Below are 21847 nucleotides of genomic sequence, written 5' to 3'. Positions count from 1 at the left end.
TGAAAAAAGTAATGAAGTCATCTGTTTATCTTTAAATGGGGACAATGCATTTTTCCCCACAATGTCATATAAAACAAAAGGGTGTTATGTTGCATTACAAACCATATTTTCTTGAGATTTTTATGAAATAGCTGTAAAAATAGGGTACAAATGTGTACATCACACTGAATTTTGGCAGATGATTTCTTACGAAGCAGAAAAGTAGTTTTAAATCTATTTCGTTAATACGAAAAACATTTAGATCCCCAAAAGAGGAAAAGGCAAAAATATTTTACAGCAGGATTAACAAGAAGCATGTGTGTTCACAAACAACACAATTATGTAAATAAACACAATAAAAATGTCTTTATCCAAACCATATTTATTCTTCAAACCTCAGATAAATTTTCAAAATTCAAAGACAAGGAATTATATGATTATCAGTATGTCAGACTAATAATTAATAGGACCTACATATCTAGTCTATTGCATTCTCTTACATTTACATTTAGGCTGGTATGGCTATCACTTAATTTATTGACAGAAATTGCAAAGTCTACGTCACTAAAAATAGACCCTTGAGTGATCTTAGACAAGTTATTTAACTTCTGTGAATAAAATATTTTAGTAACATCTCTTGCTAGAATAGTATTAATAAGTTACATGATGCTACTGAGAACACTAAGAGATACTAATAATTTTGAACTAATTGGTGGGCAGGCAAGGGTACAGAAAGAAGTAAAAATCATTGGAAATCAAGGAGGAGGGACAGAAGAGAAAGGGGAGGGTAAAAACCTACCTAACAAGCACGACGAACAATATTCAGATGATGGGCACGTGTGTAGCCCTGCCTAAAGGATTACAAAGCTACCCATGTAACAGAAACATTTGTATTCCCTTAATATTTTGAAATTTAAAAATTAAAGTAAAAGAAAAGGAGAGAGACTGATGCCTAAATTAAACAAACATCCTAAAATAACCAATGTATCAATAGAGACACAGAATGTTCCTGGAGGAATTCTGGTAACAATGTTTCTCCTCCATGGTTTTAATATAAAGGTACAATTTAGCCTGGTCACAGATTTCCTGGGGTTTCTGTCCCAGTAACTGCTGACTGAGACTGGTATGGTAGCAATGATGGTTACAATTGGGTTTATGCCCAGAGCTCCTCAAAAGCAGGTTAGGGCCAGAGGGCAACCGATGTCAAAAACCCTTGACTTTGAAAACGCTTAACCCAGACTACTACTTCAATCAGTGAGGGCTCATTGCCAAGGTTTTTGGCACATAAACTAAGACCAAGAGAATAGACAATAAAAACTGGAGCTCTCATTCATGTTTGTAACCCGAGAAAACATAATTTCACCTTGCAGTTGTTGTGTTCTATATGGTATTCGAGAAATACTAAGTGTTGAAGTTTGAGAAACCATTTCCTACATTTAATCTATCTTAAAATCTTTAATACCAACCAGAGTTTACAGAAAGCTGTTAGTAACTCTCATTTTTTACTTTCCACATTACAGAAGGTATATATATTTTTAGATTTAAACAGGGAGGTTGCTTTTTCTCTTCTTAGTGCATTTTTTTTTTCTGATGATCTTTAAAAATAGAGTACTATATCAAATATTGCAAATACGATACTCACACTCCACCGATGACACGGATTGAGCCGATTCCATGGAAGTCTTCGGTATGTTTTAAAAAATTAGGGACAGAATCTATATGTTCACTGAACTCTTTGGCCTGTCCATAGAAGTGAGGTTTTTCATAAATAATAACCTGAAAAATATGAAAAAATTATTTAACATGCCCATATTTTAGAACACATACACACTGACACGTAAGAGCCACTTAAGACTACCACATGAATAGGGATCACTGTTTTTTCATTAATACATACTTAGAACATAGCACAGTGTCTGACATTCACAAGGAGTATGTGAGTCCTTATCATCATAAAGATAAAATGATATGTTAATAATATGTTCCTCTCATATTAATACACTTGAGTATGATTACATTGTTCTGGTCACCCAAATCCTAGGGTCATCTCATAAACTATCTTATCTCTTATGCTTGAAATATCTTATAAGTTCACCCCTGTGCTTGGAATTTAATACAGACCTGCCTTCTAATCACTGAATATCCTCTATAAAAAAAACACTTCCTTGAGATCCCAGAATATAACAATAAATTACCTATTGATTTGAAAAAATAAATAACTGTTTCTCACAACACTAACTGTTCCTATGGTCTTTACTATTCATTGAGGGACAAAAAGAGACATGCAAATTTTTGAATAAAAGAGTTTCCAAAAACAAGAAATAATTGAAAAGTTATGATTTTTAACATTGGATATTTGATTCAAACTAGGGGGAGGAGCAATGAGTGTTGTAGGGAACAAATTTCTAGGGAGTGTTGCAGGGAACAGTATTTTTCTTCTCCTTTGCTCTTTACTTCTCAAGTACCAGCTGCCCTAACTATGGGGAAGTGATGAAGTGCTAACAGCATTAACCCATCCACACTCTGTCACTCGGGCCTACTTGTAGTACGTGAAATAATTTGTGCACAACTGGCAACCCAAGAACTTGGTAAATAAGACCCCACATTTAAACACACTAAATCAAAAAGTTACAGCTTCTCCATTTCTAAAAACAGGTAACATTACACAGACTAAAAAAAATACATAGGGGTGGCACCTTTGGCTCAGTTGGTAAGGTGCCGGCCCCATATACCGAGGGTGGCAGGTTCAAACCCGGCCCCGGCCAAACTGCAACCAAAAAATAGCCGGGAGTTGTGGCGGGCACCTGTAGTCCCAGCTACTCGGAAGGCTGAGGCAAGAGAATCGCTTAAGCGAGAATCGCTTAAGGAGTTGGAAGTTGCTGTGAGCTGTGTGATGCCATGGCACTCTACTGAGGGCCATAAAGTGAGACTCTGTCTCTACAAAAAAAAAAAAAAAAAATACATAGTACTGTTCCCACTGTTTTCTACAGATTACATTTTCATTGCATGCTGTATTTGAAGTGATCAAGTTTTAATTGGGTTTATATAAGACACATTTTGTATGCTGACAATATCCAAACTAAGAAGTAATAATTATTTTACAAGCCATAAAATGATATCTAACAACTTGCAAATTGTGATTTTTCTATGATAATCAATCCATTCAAATACTCCTACACCCTAAAAGGAAGACTCAGCCGATCACAAATGAAGTTGCAATTCACCACACTGGGAGACTAAGACAGCAGTTACTGAGTGTGACAGCTAATTCTACACCTCTCAGATCAATAGAGATCTAAGAGATGCAACCTTGACTGTATGCTAGAATCACCTAGAGATTTTTGAAAAATGTTGGCCACACCCTAAATCAAAATAGTATCTCAGAGAGTGAAACCCAGACCTAACTATTTTTAAAAACTTTAATAGGTATGATTCTTCAGACTCCATCTATGTGATCAAGAGAATGGTAGTCAATTCCACAAGTTAGGGCACCCAAAAATGGGAGGGTTGGAGGAGTTGTGTCTTGTTTTGGAGGAGAGGAAAAGGATGGATGAATCTCTATTTCCACACGTGTCTCTGGAGGCGCTGTAGCCTCTTTACAAGGTCTATTTGCATCTTGGATCACTGCACCAGTTTTCCTCCTATTTTTAATTCACACACATTTTTTGTAATTGTATTTCCTCCTTTCTTTCCCCACATCTGCTTGATCCTGGCACCACTGCAACCTCACTGTTCACTGCTCTCTATTCTCTCCTTCAAATACTCATACCTATAAACTGACATCTACCTAATCAGAGCTACCTGTATCTTCTTCTGATCACCCTTCATCTCCTTTCCTGAACATCGCTTCCAAATACCTGCTAGATATCTCTACCTGAATATCTAGCTGCTCTCTCAAGACCTGCCAAACAAAAATTGAGCCTATCGTCTTTCCATGCTGTAGTAGACACACAGTGGGTGTGACGGGGTTGTAACTACAGACTTCCATCGTTGTAGACTAACCCCAGTCCACATTCACAGCCCAGGTGTGCCCTCAGCAAACATTCTGCATACTCATTCCCACACAACATCCATTAGCTAGGGATTATCATATACTGAGGTAATTGTTTTAGTCTAATAGTTCAGAAGACTTAAAGATTAATACTCAGACTTTTCAGCCTATCACAAAAGTCTGTTCCAGACTTACCTTTAAGTTCATAGGCATTTCCACTTTCAGTCCACCCTTAATAAAATAAGATATTTTAATTTTAGATATGTAAATATTTAAAATATTTAAAAACAACAATTGAAAGTGACATATGTAGGTCACCTAAAAATCTGATCAGTAAATATGACATCCCAGTCAAATTTAGGTTGTGGTAACTTTAAAATTTTAAGTGCAGAATGCAAAACCAAGTTAAACTGCTTCTATATCAAGAGGCAAGAAATCTTAAGAGCTGCTTTCCAGATAATTACTAGTGCGAGGAAGGAAATTGCGCTTTAGTCCTTGAGCACACATGACCAGTTAAGATTTAATTCCACCATAGAGTGTCCCAAAAAGAAGAATGGAAATGCTAGTAGATTTAGAATCTCATTTGGCAGAGCAGATTTCTTAGCCAATTAATCCAAATGTCTTCCCTACTAAATTGGGCTTACTCAATGTTAGAGCATTGAGCTCAATAAGCACATTTCCTCTTCTAACGTCTACCAATAGTTTTTATTAAAATGTCCTTGGGACCTCAATGTTGTACAGCATAAAAAGTAACCCCCTTCTTACAAAAATTATAATTATGTAATATTCTAGTATCAAATGCTATGCTACATTGTGATATTTATTAAAATTTTTCAATTTGCCTTGGTTTCTAATTTTTAAAAGGGCAAAGAACAACCAGAAATGGTTTATCACAATGAATAATTGCCCCTTGAATAAAAATATCTGCAACAAAAAGAATACAAATGCTGTAGGAAATTATTTTTGAGAAAGTAACATTGACGGGACTGCCCGTTTATTATTAATGCTGAGTGTTATCCTTCAACATTGCAGTGAAATAGTTTAATTTACTACAATTTTCTAATAATCATCTACAAAGCAAATTCAGAGCTTTGTTAAATACTCAGAATTTTCACAGAATATTCGTAAAGAAACTACATGTATTTTGATAAACTTGGTACAATACAAAGTAAATCCAGACACGTTCAATGCATTCTTAACAATATAAAGAAACAGAAAAACAACATGTGAATAGTTTGCCAATTTGATAGGACTAATTCATTTCTTGAGATTGAGATGCATAAGCAATCATCACGGCTGTTTAATTTTGGACACATTGATACTGGGGAAAAGGAACACTTATTTTTAAATGTTCTTACCATTTGAAGTGGATGCAATGATTTCATTTCTGCTGCAGAAATCTCAAAGAGCCCATGGTCTTCCTCCAAAACTGTAGCTTGCCCCTTAAAATTAATATCCGGGTAGGCAAGCCAACTAAATAAAAAATAGGTGGTCAGTTAAAGGATAAAAGTAATACCTCAGTCTGTTTCTATAAAAAGGGCTACCAAAAAAAGACTCTTCTTCACAGAGGTACCCAAGTAAACCTCACTCAAAGTGATTACACAGGGCGTATATAACAAGAGTTAACATGTTATTAGGTATTTACCTTCACACATTATAATAAGTCTAACATATTTTTCAAGTGCTAGGCCCTAATTTTCTTATAATTTTCCAACATCTAAACCATGTGGTTGTGGTACCTTTAATTCTAGCAGGATATAATTAAAAAACCAAAACCATTCAACTATATCTCATTCTATTTTAAACTGAGGCAACAAGAGACAGAGATTACAACAGGCATTTTACATTTGATCCACATTTTTAGAATTGATATCAGTTCTATCAGCAGCCTAAGGAATAGTATTTGAAATAAGATTCCTAAAACACCCACCTTATCTTCCAGCTAAACTTGATAATTACAGACATTTCTCATGGACAGGGCCAATTACTGGGCTAGCTCAAGAGTTCTAATTCATGGTTGGGGAGTGGAGGACAAAAAATGATGTCATACAGCAATCCCCAAATTGTACACCAACCATCATCTGAATAAATAAAAACAGTGAAGGAGAGAAGAAGAATCTACATGCAGCCGGTTATCTGTGGGCTTTTGTGACTCAAGCCAATCTGGGATTGAATTTAGACTGAACTCAGGCCCTACAGTCCTACTGATACCTTGGATTCAGAGAGGACTTATATTAAATCCATGCTTACCACAAAGGAGCCTGGGACAAATAACTCATTTATAACAGGAGGGTAACATTACCTGCTTTGCAGGAATAGAGGAGTAATGAAAAGCAGGGGCATGCAAAAGCTATTAGCATGTAGATCTTCCAGAAACAGGTCAGGCTCTTCTCAAGTTTTAGGCCAGGGACATGCTTTGGTTCTGTTTTGTTTGTTGTTTTTTATTTTTTCCTAATAACATTTCTCAGAATGTAGCCAAGAATATGTTTTTATTTCTCAATTGCAAAAAGTGTTGGATGAAAAGTTAACGAATGGATCCATCTCTTGAGAACCACACCTGAGAATTCCATATCTGCTCCTGTGAGTCATACATCAAAGCCTTAACTGGATCCAAAGACAGAATCAATTTTAATCCCTATAGTAGTTTTTCTTGGATATCTGGGAGTATAAACAAAATTAACTAAAAACTTCCAAAATACATACGTTAGCTACTGAAATATAAAACAAAAAGTTAACTTTGGTGGCTGCCAATCACTATCATAAAGAAAAATTAATACGTACACTCCTGACTTCACAGTGAAGGACACAGATTTGGGGACATTCAGTTCTTCCAAATTAGGGACCGCCCGCTGTATGTAGACAGGACAACATGCTGGGTCAGACTGCAGGCAAAGCTCTATCTCTGGAATGCCACAATCCTGGAAAAAACAATTGTTTTGGCTTTGAAATCATCTAGAGACACACTGTCTACCCTGTTTCCCCGAAAATAAGACAGTGTCTTATATTAAGGTGTGCTCCCAAAGATGCGCTAGGTCTTATTTTCTAGGGACGTCCTATCTTTCCTGTGAGTAGGTCTTATTTTCGGAGGATGTCTTATTTTCGGGGAAACAGGGTAGTATTCTCAATGTCCTGGACACACAGTTACAATTATTCTCATTGCTCAGTTGAATTTCTGCATAAAAATCAAGGAAATACTGTTTTTCCTTGCCTATTTTTAAAAAATAGGTTTTCCTAAGGAATTTTGTTAATAATATAAAAATTATAAATGTTATTAATAGAAAAATTATTGTCCCAACTTTTCTACTTTGTTTTTTTAAAGGCTTATTCCATTAAGCAATGTTCAGATTTACCAAACTACTATTTGAGTGCCAAAGGTCTGTAAGCCTTCCTTCTTAGAAACATAACAAAGCCATAAAGGAGGAAGGGAGTTAAATAAAAGTTGATCTCACGGGGAACATAAAAAATAAATAGAGTGGCGCTAGCCCCTTCAGTGTGTTTATCTAATTTACATTGACAAAAGAAGTAGGAATTAGAGGTGAGGGTAAAGGAAATCTGTTTTCCTACTTGTAGGATTCTATTTTTTTTTTTTTTTTGTTAGTGCAAGTTGGTTTGAAAAAGAAAAGCATTATGAGGGAAGGAGGGAGGTGGGTGGGGCCTTGGTGTGTGTCACACTTTATGGGGGCAAGACATGATTGCAAGAGGGACTTAACAATTGCAATCAGTGTAACCTGGCTTATTGTACCCTCAATGAATCCCCAACAATAAAAAAAAAAAAAAAGCATTATGAAATTTGACCTACACTCCTTTAAACGTTTAAAAAATTATGCACCTACTGTCACCAGGTCTTCTCAATCTTCCTTTAAAAAGCTCACTTGTGTATTAACACTTATTTACATCCACCATCACAGCCCTTGATCAGGCCCAGGCTTTGCTTATGGGCCTACCCACAACCGCCAGTGAAGCACTGGCTACTCTTTCAACAGCTGAGTTCATTAGACTTTGAAATCTAATGCCACTTTCCTTATGACACTCCTTGGCTTAAGACCCAGTCACATCAAACTCATACTTCTTTTTATCTTTCTACGACATGGAACCAAACCAGAGATCCATACTAACGGACCACAGTTATGTAGTCATACTGGTCCTGATGCTATCTACACTCCCACTCTGGCCTCTGTAAGCTTCACACATGTTTCTCCCAGCCCAACTGAAGAATTACCTGTAATCTCATTTATAAAAATTTCTTACGACAGTTGAGTTCTAACTCAAAAAAGACTCATTCTTTTTTAGGGAATGAAAAATCACGATTATTTTTCTATTCTCTGAAATCACAGACTCGCTTCTGTCTAAACACACAATCTATTCCTGGGTGCTTAAATACACAATTTAAACTTTAGTAACATTTCTCACTTATGAAATTGTGAAATTCCAATGAATATGCTTTAATAAAATAGGTAAATGCAATTACAAACAGAAGTGACATTTATTGAAGAACAACTGTATTTTTTATTATAAGTTTTATATTTCTAAAACTAAAATGTTCTGACTTTTCAACCTTTCCCTAAAGTGAATTTTTATTCTTATTAACATGTAAAATCAAGAAAATTCATATGTCTCATTTTCAGAAAATTAGTTCTAAAACGCAATATGCTAAAAAAGAATAATCTAAAATATTCTTTAAAGTATAATAGTATATTTTCTACTAAGTTTTAGCTCAAGAATAGCCAAAAAATGTCCAGAACCATCATCTGTCAATCTTCAGGGCCCTTTTGCATGCCTTGAAATAATAACAACATTATTTCAAATACTGCCATATTAATGTTCCCCTAGGGATATGAGGTTCAGTAACAGAATACATAACTAAGTGTCTCACACAAACAAATTTCCTTTGCATTGTATTATACAAACAATGTTTTGGGTGGTGTACACTAAAAGGAAAAAGCATTCAAGTCTACAACAACACAAAAGGAAACAGCAAAAGTATGATTGCTAAAAAAAAAAAAATGAAAATAAACAAAAATGAGAAGGCATATGTTCTCAGCTATCTTTACCAGAAACCTAATTTTTTGCTCTAGTTGACTGAAAAAGATTTCACTAATAAGTTCTATCTTCTTCATGGTGGCTATTCCCAGAAATAGCATTATTATAAGATTTGTATAATTCTTTTTTTTTTCTTTTTCTTTTTTTATTGTTGGGGATTCATTGAGGGTACAATAAGCCAGGTTACACTGATTGCAATTGTTAGGTTCTTAACAAACAGAAGCAGTCAAACACTAGAAGTTTGGGGGTGCCTCATAGTAACCTAGCAACAACAGTTTACATGGCTTCCTCCCAGACTTTTCTAGTCAGGCTACACTTTTCAAATATACTTGTGAAATTTGTAAGCTTAGACTACTATGGCAATTAGTTGGAGTGGGGAGAAAGTTATAGGAGAGAAATAGGGTAGCAATGATCTACAGTTAATAAAATAAGTAAGAAAATCAATTTATCTCTACCCTACATAAAAGATACCTTCACTCCCGGATCTAACAACAGATCTCTCTCTTCTTGGCTCATGAACAAGAACATAACCTAAGTAACTTCTGACCATAAGAAAAATGTCATCCCTTTAAAAAAGAGTATTAAATACATAGTGAACATAGTAATTTACAAGACTCGTTAATTCTAATTTGAGAAACAAAGCACGTCGGTGAAGATTCACTGCATTCCTACCCTCACCCTTAATGTCCCCTCACTGGGGACAAAGGTGACCTTTGAGTGGAATCTACAATTGCTGATAACTGAGCATATCTGCTGTTACCTGTTCACAACAAATAAAGACATCATGAAAGAATTATCTTTAAAAGACATTGAAGTTTTGACTGCACAGATGAGAGCAACTGAAGTTAAGATGATGAAACAAGATAAAGTTGGCACAGGCCTGGGTCAATGTAGCACGGAAACAACCACCATGGAAGTGAAACTATCAAAAGGCAGAATTTTTGACCAGTTTGGGAAAAGGAAGCAGTTTGATGTCCGATTACTGCTTTGTAAAATACTTAGAACAATGTTACTGTCTTTTCTGTTCAACATTCAATAGTTTTATTTTCCTTCCTCACTAAAAGTTGCTAGCCTGTCCAACACACATGGGTGTTAACACTGCAAATAATAAATGATTCTAAGAACAATGGAAGGAGGAAAAAAGTGCAAGCATGATTTATTCTCTCTCACAATACATTCTGAGCAAATGGTGGATGTACAAACATTCATGCTCACTGGATTAAATATGATTTTACTGTTGATTTTGGGGGGATTAGGGAAGTGATTGTTTACTATATATTATTCATTTTTCCCCCCTAGGCCTGGTGTGGTGCTTGAATTCACAAGGAAGGCACAAAACCACAAGTCATAGTAACCTCAGGGGACTGAAGTGACAAACTATTCATTTCAAGAAATTTCCAATGAGTTAGCTAAGTGAATGCTGCTGGCAGAATTGAACTGGCTACAGTTAAAGCTTTCCATGAAAATGGATACTGTTCTCTCTGCTTCATTCTTCTTGAAGTATAACCAAGCCATCAGTGCTCACCTCTGATCTGCCAGGAACTCCCCCTCCTATCTCTCCAGCTGCCTTACTTCTGTTTATCCTTGCAAGATTCCAATCAGGTGTCCCCTCCTCCAAATGAGGTGCCTCTTCTATGTGCACACAGAAGCACATAGAAGTGCCTGTAGAGCACTTCTCACATCATCTGGTCATGTGACTCAGCTTTCTCCCCCAGACTTCACAGTCGCATACCAGTGGAGAGGGAGAGTAGGGACCATTCACTTTCACATGTCCCTGACCCCTGCATTGGTATGTGACTATTATTAAGCAACCTGAAGGACCATACCTCACAGTGCTAACTACAGTATTGGGTCCAAAAGCAGACCAAATATTTGTTAGATATACAAATATTTACAGTTTTTCAGAAAGTATTAACTCACATAAACTACGTGCAGGTAATCTTTTATGATAACTTGAGTTTTCCTGTATGCTATGTGCTACTATCAAGAGTTTAATAATGTTGGTCCAAACCATTATAATAAGGGCCACCTCCACTTATATTTTTTAAGTATATAAACAAAATCTCCCTAACTTGAAAAATATATATATCCATGACTATCACATGAGCAATTGCACTGCTCCATGCACGCATTGCATCATTGCTGAAGGAAGTTTTGAGAATACGTGGGAAAATTCTGTCCTTGACACAAATGCACCTCTCTTCTAAATCACAGAACTTCTTACGAAAAGTTCTATATTGGAAGTCCTTTCTTATGTGTGTGAAGGTGATTTTTTGTGATGAATATAAGCTTCAAAAAAGAAAATAAATATTTTCTAAATAGAAAATAAAAACCAGTATCTTCCCTTCCTCTCCTCATCCTCCTTTAACTTTCCCTAATACACACACACACACACCAAGAGGTAGCACTCTACACCAAAGATAAATTTGGAAATATCAATTTTTTCCTAAAGATTCCTGAATGGTAAACTCTTAATTTTATTTTTTAAAAATATATAATACTTCACATACCATTTTATGAACCAGATTATAGTATTTTAACTAGCATTCACTCTTACACTTTATATATATAAATCAAAAGATTATCAATGATAATGAAAATTAATAACATCAGCATAAATGTTAGCAACCACTTCTAAACCCTGCTAGGCCATAGCATAACTTTACTATATGACAAAATAAAATAAAAAACATGGAAGAAATCAATAGCTGTTACCTTTAACACACGTTTGATAGAACCTAATACAAAGTTTCTTTGTGGATGCCTTCTGTTCTGAAGAACCCAGTCACGATTTAGCACCTTTTCCCCTTCTTCTAACACACATTTCTGACCTTGGAAATGAGGTTTCTCATATAAAATCCAGCTAAACAAATATAAATGCAGTGATCAGTTACATCTAACTTCTAAGAAATGAGGCATAAAACAAATGATTCCTAGGATCACAGACCATTTTATCTAGTTAAGTTTTTAAAAGCTGAGTTAGGTTCCACTATTAGCATATAATCCTGTTTTTGAAACGATAGAGGAATAGACAAAAAGTAAAAGTAATGAAAAAAATGAAAGCACATACGACTGGAAATAAAAATACTTTCTGAACATAGTACCACAATACATGCCTGTGTCTATATGTATACATGTTCGTCACAGATACTACATACACAAAGCTGTACATTTATATTAAAACAACAGTAATAATTCCAAATTACACTCCTGCCCTAATCTTTCTAATGCTGGATAATACAGACATATACCGCATTTTATTATACAAAGACAACCCTACACCACACTGACCACGGGGTAACCTAAACATTGGATAAGGAAATTCTGGCTCCAGCATGTCCAAGAGAGATGGTCCATAATAATAAATAACATTTTCCCCTCACTGTTAGCCATAAAAAGGCTCCTTCACTTCTGGAGCATGTCAACCGTACAAGTGACTTTAGCTGTGTGGCTGCCACATCCCTTAGAATCCCACACATTCTCAAGTCATCTTCAAAGCTATGTTTCATTCAATGGAAGCAACCAACTTGTCCTGTCAAATTTATCCTACTAATAATGCATTTACACAATGGTATCAATTGTACAGATTGCATATACTAACATCTCACAACTTAACTGCTGACTTTATGCACTAAAAATAGTTTCTGCCATAGTAAAACAAGAGAACAATTAAGTTATAAAACAGCAATGTTGTTTCAAAAACTAGAGGAAAGATAATATGAGTTTAATTTTAAAAAATACAAAAAGCATAAACAGCAAGAAGACAAACTTAATTTCAGAAAATATGCTATAAAATTTTAAGAGATTTCTTACCAGCCCCTTACAACTTTTATTAGAACCCCATTCGGAAAGGACCATGATGTAGCATCAGGAATATTACAGTAAATCTCTTGTTTATATTTACTTCGATGTAGATCATAGATAACCATCTGCAACATACAGCAAGTAGGCACAATAACTAATTTTCAGAATATATCGTAAATTCTAAAATGTCCTACAATATAGAAAAATATCCTGAATACATAAAAGTAAATATTACTTTAGATGTTAAATCCTTGAGTAAAATGAAGACTAAGTCAGCTGCATGTATTTATTTTAAACTCACCAAGCCCCAAAGTAATCACTTTTCACCTTTTATCTTAGTCTACCTGAGAAAGTGATGCTTACCTTCCCAGGTCTTGGGTTACATCTGAGAGTTTGTTTGTCAACATGCTGGAATAATAAAAGTAGAAAGGAAGACTTAAGAACATCGGTGGAAAGATACATAATTCATTTTCTTATCAGTCATAAATCCAATTCATCACGTATTTACCTATGACCATTATGAGCAAGGTGTTTCTCTAGATACAAGGAATATAAATGCTAATATACAGGAAAATGCTATCTTTGTCTTCAAGAAGTGTATAGCTTGGAAAAGGGAAATAAATGATCACAACTCGTGTGATTCTTCTAAGTGGGGTACCCGCAGGTAAAATACAAAGGAGATGTTAGGTTATGGAAATGGCATCTGCCTGGAGGAGAGGCAATGGCAAGAGGAGCTTCAGAGGGGGCTTTTCTGACGAAGGGGTATTGAGAAAATCTTAAATAACAGGATTTCAGTGAGTGAAAAAAATCTGGTGGGGATAGCAGATAAAGAAATTCCAGGAAGAGAACCACCATCCTGGGGAAAAGTACAGTTGTAGGAAGCAGAGTACGTAACTGCATCCTGGGGGAGATGAGGACTTACATTCCACTTGATTTGGTAGGCAATGGGGAACCATAAAAGAAACGTTTCTTCACATCCCATCATTTCTTCTAAAATGACTTTGCTTTGCACGGTCCTGGTTGGTATTCAAGTATTACTATTTGCTACTAAGACTATTCAAGGTAAAGATACAGACCTTGAGAATTCTCCAAAAGGTACCATGATCTCGGAAATACCAAGTTCAATATATATGCTATATTAAACATTTACATTTCTTAAAAAAGTAAATAAATTTCTAAACATTCATAGTGTTAGAACACAATTATATAGTGTTTTCAACCTTTTGTTCAGATTAAGCAGTTTACTATCCTGTTTTTGCATGAACAAAAAAGTATCAGCAACTACAGCAACTACTACATGCTTACAAATTTTACAGCAGAAACACTTTCAAGAGATATATAAATTGACAATTTCCAGTTTAAAAAAATTGCAGCAGAAATACTTTCAAGAGACACATAAGCTAACTGGAAATTGACAATTTTCCCACACGAATACTTTGAGAAATTCAGGATGTTGTCATATAATTTAGTTCGCAAAAAATTAGCAATGGATTGTAAAAGAACTTGCTTGTCTATTACACTTGTTAAATTCTGACCAATTTTGTTTGCCCAATGTAACAGCCCACTAACATGCATGAATTACAATATACGTCAACAAAAAATGTATCTAGTATTTTTTAAAAAATAAACTTTGTACAACCTCAAAACACTGATTGTCTTAATAAGCTTTCATATAACTTCAAGACTCAAAGCTTTGCTTCACTTGTTAATAAACAGAATAACTTACCTCTATAAATGGGCTCAATCCTCCTGAGTTGTCTTGAACACGGAAATACTTTGACACTGGTTCCTGAAAAATCCCACCAAATCTGGCTCCTTTTTCTGAGGAATGAGTTTTGGCCATCTGCAAATACTGGTGATAAGCACTTTTTAAAGAAGAATGTAGTTTAGAAGAAAGGTCAGATTTTTGCAGAAATAAGGTCTTTTCTGGCCACAGACCAACCTGTAGACTGGAGGTAGTAGGTTCATTTGACGTAACATATAAATTCTTAGAAACCCCAGTGCTTTCTTGGTCTTCCTCAAGGTAAAATGGGCTGGCAGGATCCGGCAACTGGAAGGCGACATGTTCCCTCCTTCGAGCTCTCAGGCCGCCTTTATGCAATGCTGTCTCAACCTCGTCCTCCTCCTCAGCTGCCTGTCTGTCGTCCTCATCAAAATTCATCTTTAAACGCTCTGACACAGACTGGAGAAGTGATAAAACAGAAGATGACTGGTTTTCACTCTCTCTGGATTTCGTGGAGCCATGGTGACCAGGTGAGACCTCGCTGGACAGAATGTCCTCCTGTGAGCTGTCATCCTCATAAATGGGAGACAAAGCTAAAGGGTAAATTTTGTACCTTTTGGCCTCCACGGATAAGAACATTTCTGAACTATCACTGTCAAACATCTCGCCTAATTTAGCATCTTTTTCAAAGTGATGGACAAGGTCGGTTCTACTCTCTGACCTCTCGCATGCCAGAACAGGCATGCTGTCAGGGGACGCATTGGGATCCGAGGCAGACGGTGCCCGTCTCACTTCTGCAGAAGCATACCTGTCCTCCTCTTGAAGGGGCTCTTCGTATAATATAGTAAAGGAAGGATGCTCTTGTTCATCCTGACAAACGAAAGCGAGATCATGTTCTTTTTCATCACCGTCATCTAGATCTCTCTTGTCATGTACTGCAGGAACAGGCATTTTCTTGTCTAGTCTTATGACAGTACCCTCAGGTTGGAAACTGGGCACTGCCAGGGCTGGATAGCCCTCATAGTCCTTACTCAATGTGGGTGGCTCGTACCCCCTGAAATGGGAAGCGAGTCTACTGTCATGAGCTATCATGCCTTCCTTTACGTCAGTGGGTTCTTCCTTCTTTTCTCCAACGCTATCTTCAGCATCCCCTGGGGCTGCCTTTTCAGTTCCCAGTGTGGGTGGTAGGGCCTCTGCTTGTGTAATGGCCAATTCCAATCTTGTTCTTTGTGTTTTCTCAACATCTACCCCTGTGGGTAACACACTGTGCTTCTCAGTATTCCCACCAGAATCTTCTGGGGATGTTCTTTCCATTTCTATCATAGAGGAGGACATGGACGGAACCGTTCCAATAGTCATTTTTGCATTCTTCTTGCATGGTTTTCCCATTTCTATGGAGGAGGGTGTTGCCTTCTTGTGTGATTCTTTCACTTCTACCACAAATGGTCCCACTTCAGTATTCCTAATGACCACCCCAGCATCCTTCTGGTGGGCAGTTTGCATTTCCAACATAGGTCTCCCAGTCTTTCCTGTAATCCCTTTAGCATTTGGGGGGTAAATGCTTACCACTTCTAACCTAACAGGCAGCATCTCAGTTTTGTCACTATCTCTTTTAGTATAATTTGGGTAAGTAGTTTCCATTTCTAAGTTCACAGGTGTCACTTCTGTCTTTGCACCATCCCCTTCAGCATCATGTTGATAAGTATCTTCCATCTCTAATGGAAGAGGCAGCATGTCAATGTTTTCAGTAATTCCCTCACCATCTTTTTGGTAGAAATGTTCTGCTTCTGACATGACTGTCACCCCAGTCTTGCCAACATCCCCTTCAGCGTGCTTTTGGTAAGTACTTTCCATTTCAACTGTAAGGGATGTCACCTCCTTCTTTGCAATATCCCCTTCAGCATCCTTTTGGTAGGTATTTTTCACTTCTGACGTAACAGGCATCAACTCCGTTTTGCCAATATCCCCTTCAATAGCCTTCATGTTATAAGCCTTTTCCTTCTCTAAACTACCAAGTAATTCCTCAGTTTTTTCAATGCACCTCTCAGCATCCATTTGATGTGGTTTTCCCATCTTAAAAACATCAGCTCTTGGCTCAGTTTTTGTGATATTTAATTCCACATTTGTTTTGTGTGCTTTCCCCATCTCTAACATCAGAGGGGTGGTCTTATATTTCATAGGATTCAATTCACCATCCTTCTTACTTGTTTTTCCCATTTCTAACATGGGAGGTATAAGTTTAATTTTTCCTATATTTGCTTCATTATCCTTTTTGTGTACTTTCCCTATTTCTGATACTGCAAGAGGTGTGTTTTTACTATGTCCTGGCGAGCTTTTATCAGATATACACACAAGACTGTCAGAAAAACTGCTTTTGGATGTACTGGGTACATGGATGTCATCATTCACCAAAGGAGGCCATTTGAAATTTAATAGAAGAGTTCTCGCATCCTCTGTCCGAGTTTTGTGATTATCCACATACTCTACTCCCATTGTTTCTTTAGAATCCTCACGGCAAAACAAATGTGTTTTTACCCTATCATCTATCCCCTTATGTGGCATGTCTTTAGCTAGTAAAACAGTCTCTGATTTCTGCAAATTTATACTATCAGACTGTCCAGCTTCATTCCCTGAAATTGGGAATTTTTGGTAGAGAACAATTTCTCTTCCTTTAATTGACTCTGGGCCACTAACTAAGTTACTTACAGAGAAGAGTCTAGTTAATATTTTATTTTCACTAATTTCATGTGTGCTTTGATTTACTGCCTGTTCTGATACCAATAATTTCCTAACTATACCATGTGGCTTAACACTATCACTATTCAGAATTTTTGAAGTATGAGCTTGAAGTTCAGAATCCCAGGTATCCTCCATATCTTCAAAATCATCACTTATCAAATTTTCTTGGGCTGCATAAATAATCTCATTGACTAATTCCCTTGCTTGATCTTCTAACAAACAAGATACATTCATTCGATCAGAATCAAAAAGGAGCGTTTTCTCACCAGCTGTAGATGAAACACAGGCCTTCTCCTCCTTGACTCCTGACACGTTCTCCATGGCCTGCCCTTCCAAACTCTCTGTCAGTTGGACCCCTCTGAGCATCACTTCTGATGGCTTTTTCTCAGGGACGCCTTCTTTCAGGGTGTCTGGATTCATTATACCGTCTGTGGCTATTTGCTCCTGGCAGGTATCAACTGTGTACTTGGATTTTAGTTCTTCTCTGACAGAAGTGAAAATCTCATCAATCAATGTATTAGCCTTTTTGAGTAAACCACTTTGGAGGTACAAAAGCTGGTCATGTGCTCCTCTCCTAGCTTCTATGCATTCAGCAGATGCTTCAGAACACTGCTGGCTTGAGCTGTTAACTGACACTGGAGCCCCAGCAACTGCTCCTGTCTTTGCTTCTATGGGATTGTCAAACTGGGCCATGGTGGGGAAATCAAGAGACACCTTCCCAGTACAAATCCCAAAACGTTCCTGAAATGGGGCTACATCTGCCCCTACCGAGACAGGTGTTTCAAATTCTAAATAAGAGCTGTTAGGATACAGGAGGTTAGTTAAAGAGGTACCTTCACGTGTGAGATCTTTGGTGACTTGTACAGAATCAAAATTATTTGGGGGTTTATGTGAATTTATAACCATATTAACTTCTTCAGAGTGACTGGAGGAAGAAGACACACTGTCAACACCACTACTCAGAAAATGAGTATTCTCGCTCTCTCCGTGAGATGAGTCTTTCTTTTCTGATCTCAATGCAGAAGGTACATTAAGAAAGCCTGAATCCTCAGGTGCAAAAGCATTATTTTCCAAACTGATACCAGAACTTAGAAAAGGGAAATTTACTTTTATGCTGTCAGTTTCCTGGAATTTGGGGAAAATATTAGTTAAGCTGAGTTCTGCCATTTCTGAGCATCCAGAAATTGTTTTAGTCCCACAAATATCCGAAGATTGATGAATTGTACAAGTGTTAGCACAATTCTGTGCTATATGCTTAATGATTTTCGCATCATGAACAGGTGATAAAATCCCAGATATACTATTTTCAAGGACAGCAGGAGGACAGGTTAAGGTGCCTACCTCTGTTTCCTGCATACCTTGATATTTGGAGGCAAGAGGGGGAACTTCAGCTTGGCAATTCTCTTTAAAGCTAGAACTTGAAGATTTCTCTTTAATCCCCTTATCATACATTGGTTGGAAACTTTTGCACTTTTCAACCTCTAGGGAAGCTAATTCTGATAAAATAGGTTTTTGTGGATCATCTGCAATTTCAAATGGAGAAGAAAAAAATTTATCCTGAGAAATATCTTTGGGCTCTTTTTGGGAAACAGATGTCTTAGACAAGGGTATCATTTTTCCTTTTCCAGACTGAGATTCAATAGGAACACCCTTCTGACCATCAACTTCAGTTTTTGATAAAATTTCAACAATGTTATCAGTTTGGGTTTCCAAGGACAAAGAATCCAACTTCTCTATTGTGTTCTTACTTGCGTTAATGTTTGAAGGCAATAACTCTGTCTTCTTAGCATCTTGAGATGATGTAGAACTATGATCCTTAGAGAGGCTTCCAGACTCGAAGTTCAGTGGGTCCGTCCCAATTAAGTAAGTGCCACTGGCTTGAAGGCCTAGAGGAACCTGGCATTTTTCACTATCAAGAACTTCTTCAGAATCAAGAATTGCAGATGCACGCTCCCGGTGAAGCAGAGGAGGAGGGCTCTTCCCTGGATTTGTCACATTTTCTTCTTGACACTCAGTAGGCTGACAGGAAATGCCTACAGTGTTGACATCCCCAGTTTCACTGAACACAGAAGAACCCTCATTCTTTAAAACAGGAATATCTAACTTGCTCAACATCCCAACTCCAGAAACAAAGGTAGGAAGTGAAGTATGGAAATTTGATTTCTTACAATCCAGGGTAAGAGGTGTTTTCACATCAGGTGATATTTTGGCTTGTTGAAAACTCTCAGAGTCAAGAGGAGATTCTGAAATGTGAATTCTACTTAGTTCAAAATTCAACGCAGGTGCTATTTTACTTTCTAAGCATGCTGCCGCTGTCGATTCACTGATGTATTTTACAGAGGCTGGGTCCTTTTGATTCTTCTTAATAATGTGTGAATTTTTGTCACATGGCCTCAAATCAAGATTTTTGGCTTCTGTTTTAAACAATTGGTCAGTATCTTTGGCTGATAACTCAATTCTACCTTCTTTTACGTGACTTGAAGTTACAGGTTTACTAGCAGAGGCACTTTTTGTTTCTTGCCTGATTTCTGTAACAGCTAAATTTTTCTTTAAGTCTAGGGCAGACAACCTCTTTCTTTCATTTACAAGTTCTGTGTCTGTCACAGCATGTCTCTGAAGAGAAATGGCACTGGTGTGATTGGCAGACTGCCTTGATGAGTTATCTACAGTTTGCTTGTCAGAACACTCACTCTCTGGCAAGTGCAGATCTTCTTGCCTAATTGATTTATTTGGACTTGGCAAATTTGTGTTTTCTTGTTCAGTAGTGTCAATCCCATCAGATTTACTAGAATAGAAGTCAGAAACAGTCAAGCTCTGGGGCTTACCGTGCTCTTCAGTCTGCACCAATGCCCTGCTATTCATCACAGGGCTGCTTTCTTTTATCACATTTTCAGTTGTAATTTGCCTGTCCAAGTCTGGACTACCAGGGACTTTGCTACTGTTACTTCCCGTAAACAGTGTGGAATATACCAAATTTATGTCAGACTGAGAAACTGGTCCACAACTTAACGTCTGCTGTGAGAAAGATTCTTCAATGGCACAGCTGGAGTCAGTCGCGGAGGAAGGGGATGATCTACTCCCCTCAGGGCCCCCGGGATCGTGCAGATTTAAACGACCCTGGGAAGACTCAGTATTCTGCAGTTCTGGGTTGTCTGTGTGGGGGCTTTCTGTGTTGAGACTTATTTTGCTACTAGCTGCATCTTCTAGTGGGCCTCCAGACAAATATCCTTTTGTAGACGAGTCTGTGCTGGTAGATGACGATGATGGCAACTCCCCAGCCTCAGTCTCACTTACAGGGCCAGTGTGTGTGTGTGAACTGGAGTCAGAGTTCACAAGTGCCAACACGGTCTGCTGCCTTAAATATTTCTTAATTTGTCTGGGGCCTCGATATGTTGCATATGTTACTGAGGGCCTCTCTGCTTTGCCATCAATTTGTCTGTAAAAAGAAACAGCATGAGAATATCAGGAAATATAAAGACCTATATTAGCAGTCCCAGCCACTGTGGTAAAACATGTCGTTCAAACACCACTTCTCTTAATATATACTAATTTGACGAGAATGCTTTAACCTAATCTTTTTTTTTTTTTTTTGTAGAGACAGAGTCTCACTGTACCGCCCTCGGGTAGAGTGCCATGACATCACACAGCTCACAGCAACCTCTAACTCTTGGGCTTACGTGATTCACTTGCCTCAGCCTCCTGAGCAGCTGGGACTACAGGCGCGCGCCCCAATGCCCGGCTATTTTTTTTGTTGCAGTTTGGCTGGGGCTGGGTAACCTAATCTTGATTAAAAATAATAATAGACTGATGAGCAGCCCATGGATGTCAGGGCAGCATAAAGAAAGTCTGTGTTCCTTAGAACTGCTCCTTCTTACCTGATTACACACTTGTCTCTGACCACGGTTAACAAAGAGGACAATGGCGTGACGAGCCCATGGCTTGAGTGCTACTTCTAACCTCAAAGGAGTCTCTGAGGAGGGACTTTGTGCCTCACATGGGCACAAGTTTATGGATACATCTCTGATTTCTCCACATCAGAGCATCATAGCTAGCTTCTATGGCTATACTCTTAGATGGGAATTTCAAGTTTTACAGGAAAACACATGGCAAGAGGTCTGTCTAGCTCACAGTAAGCACTTGCTGTGTACTTGTTAATTCAATAAATGACAGAATTGCCTTTAAATTTCTCTCTTGTGTTCAGTTCTTCAAATATTCAATTAGTGTAGTGAGTATTAAACTTCTTGGTAAATGTAGAAATCAAAAAGAATTTCTAGGAAAAAGGAGACAACTACCCCCAGTCCAAAGTTCCTATGATCTCAGCACCCAACTTCCTCTGGAGAATCTACTCCTGGGAGTTCTCATGCCATGTCACGCTGCCCTGTGGCCCTTCACACACCATTCTCTGTCCTTCAATTCCAGCATCAGAGAGAAGCTGTGCTGTCCTCTAAGACGCAGCTCACAAATCAACCCCACTGCACATCAATCCCTCTACTACTAAGACAGCTAGATGGCTTCTGATCTGTAGATACACAGACAGCACTTGCCTTTTTAAATAATATTTATTCATTTAT

General features: G+C 37.5%; 1 protein-coding gene across 1 annotated transcript in view; it reads right to left on the bottom strand.

Annotated features, from left to right (window-relative positions):
- CRYBG3 (crystallin beta-gamma domain containing 3) overlaps positions 1-21847 on the bottom strand; it is a 106211-nt gene that overhangs the window by 44145 nt on the left and 40219 nt on the right. Inside the window, exons 4-11 of the mRNA XM_053565001.1 lie at positions 14541-20712; positions 13178-13222; positions 12824-12939; positions 11726-11873; positions 6752-6888; positions 5329-5443; positions 4166-4201; positions 1622-1755 (exon numbers count right to left, since the gene is read on the bottom strand). Coding sequence (XP_053420976.1) covers positions 1622-1755; positions 4166-4201; positions 5329-5443; positions 6752-6888; positions 11726-11873; positions 12824-12939; positions 13178-13222; positions 14541-20712 — 6903 coding nt within the window. The remainder of the gene's footprint in view (positions 1-1621; positions 1756-4165; positions 4202-5328; positions 5444-6751; positions 6889-11725; positions 11874-12823; positions 12940-13177; positions 13223-14540; positions 20713-21847) is intronic.

Source organism: Nycticebus coucang, chromosome 16 (genome assembly GCF_027406575.1).
Source record: "Nycticebus coucang isolate mNycCou1 chromosome 16, mNycCou1.pri, whole genome shotgun sequence".
NCBI classification, from domain to species: domain Eukaryota; kingdom Metazoa; phylum Chordata; class Mammalia; order Primates; family Lorisidae; genus Nycticebus; species Nycticebus coucang.
Note: the sequence above shows the minus strand (reverse complement) of the source record. Positions and strands in the feature narration are given on the sequence as shown.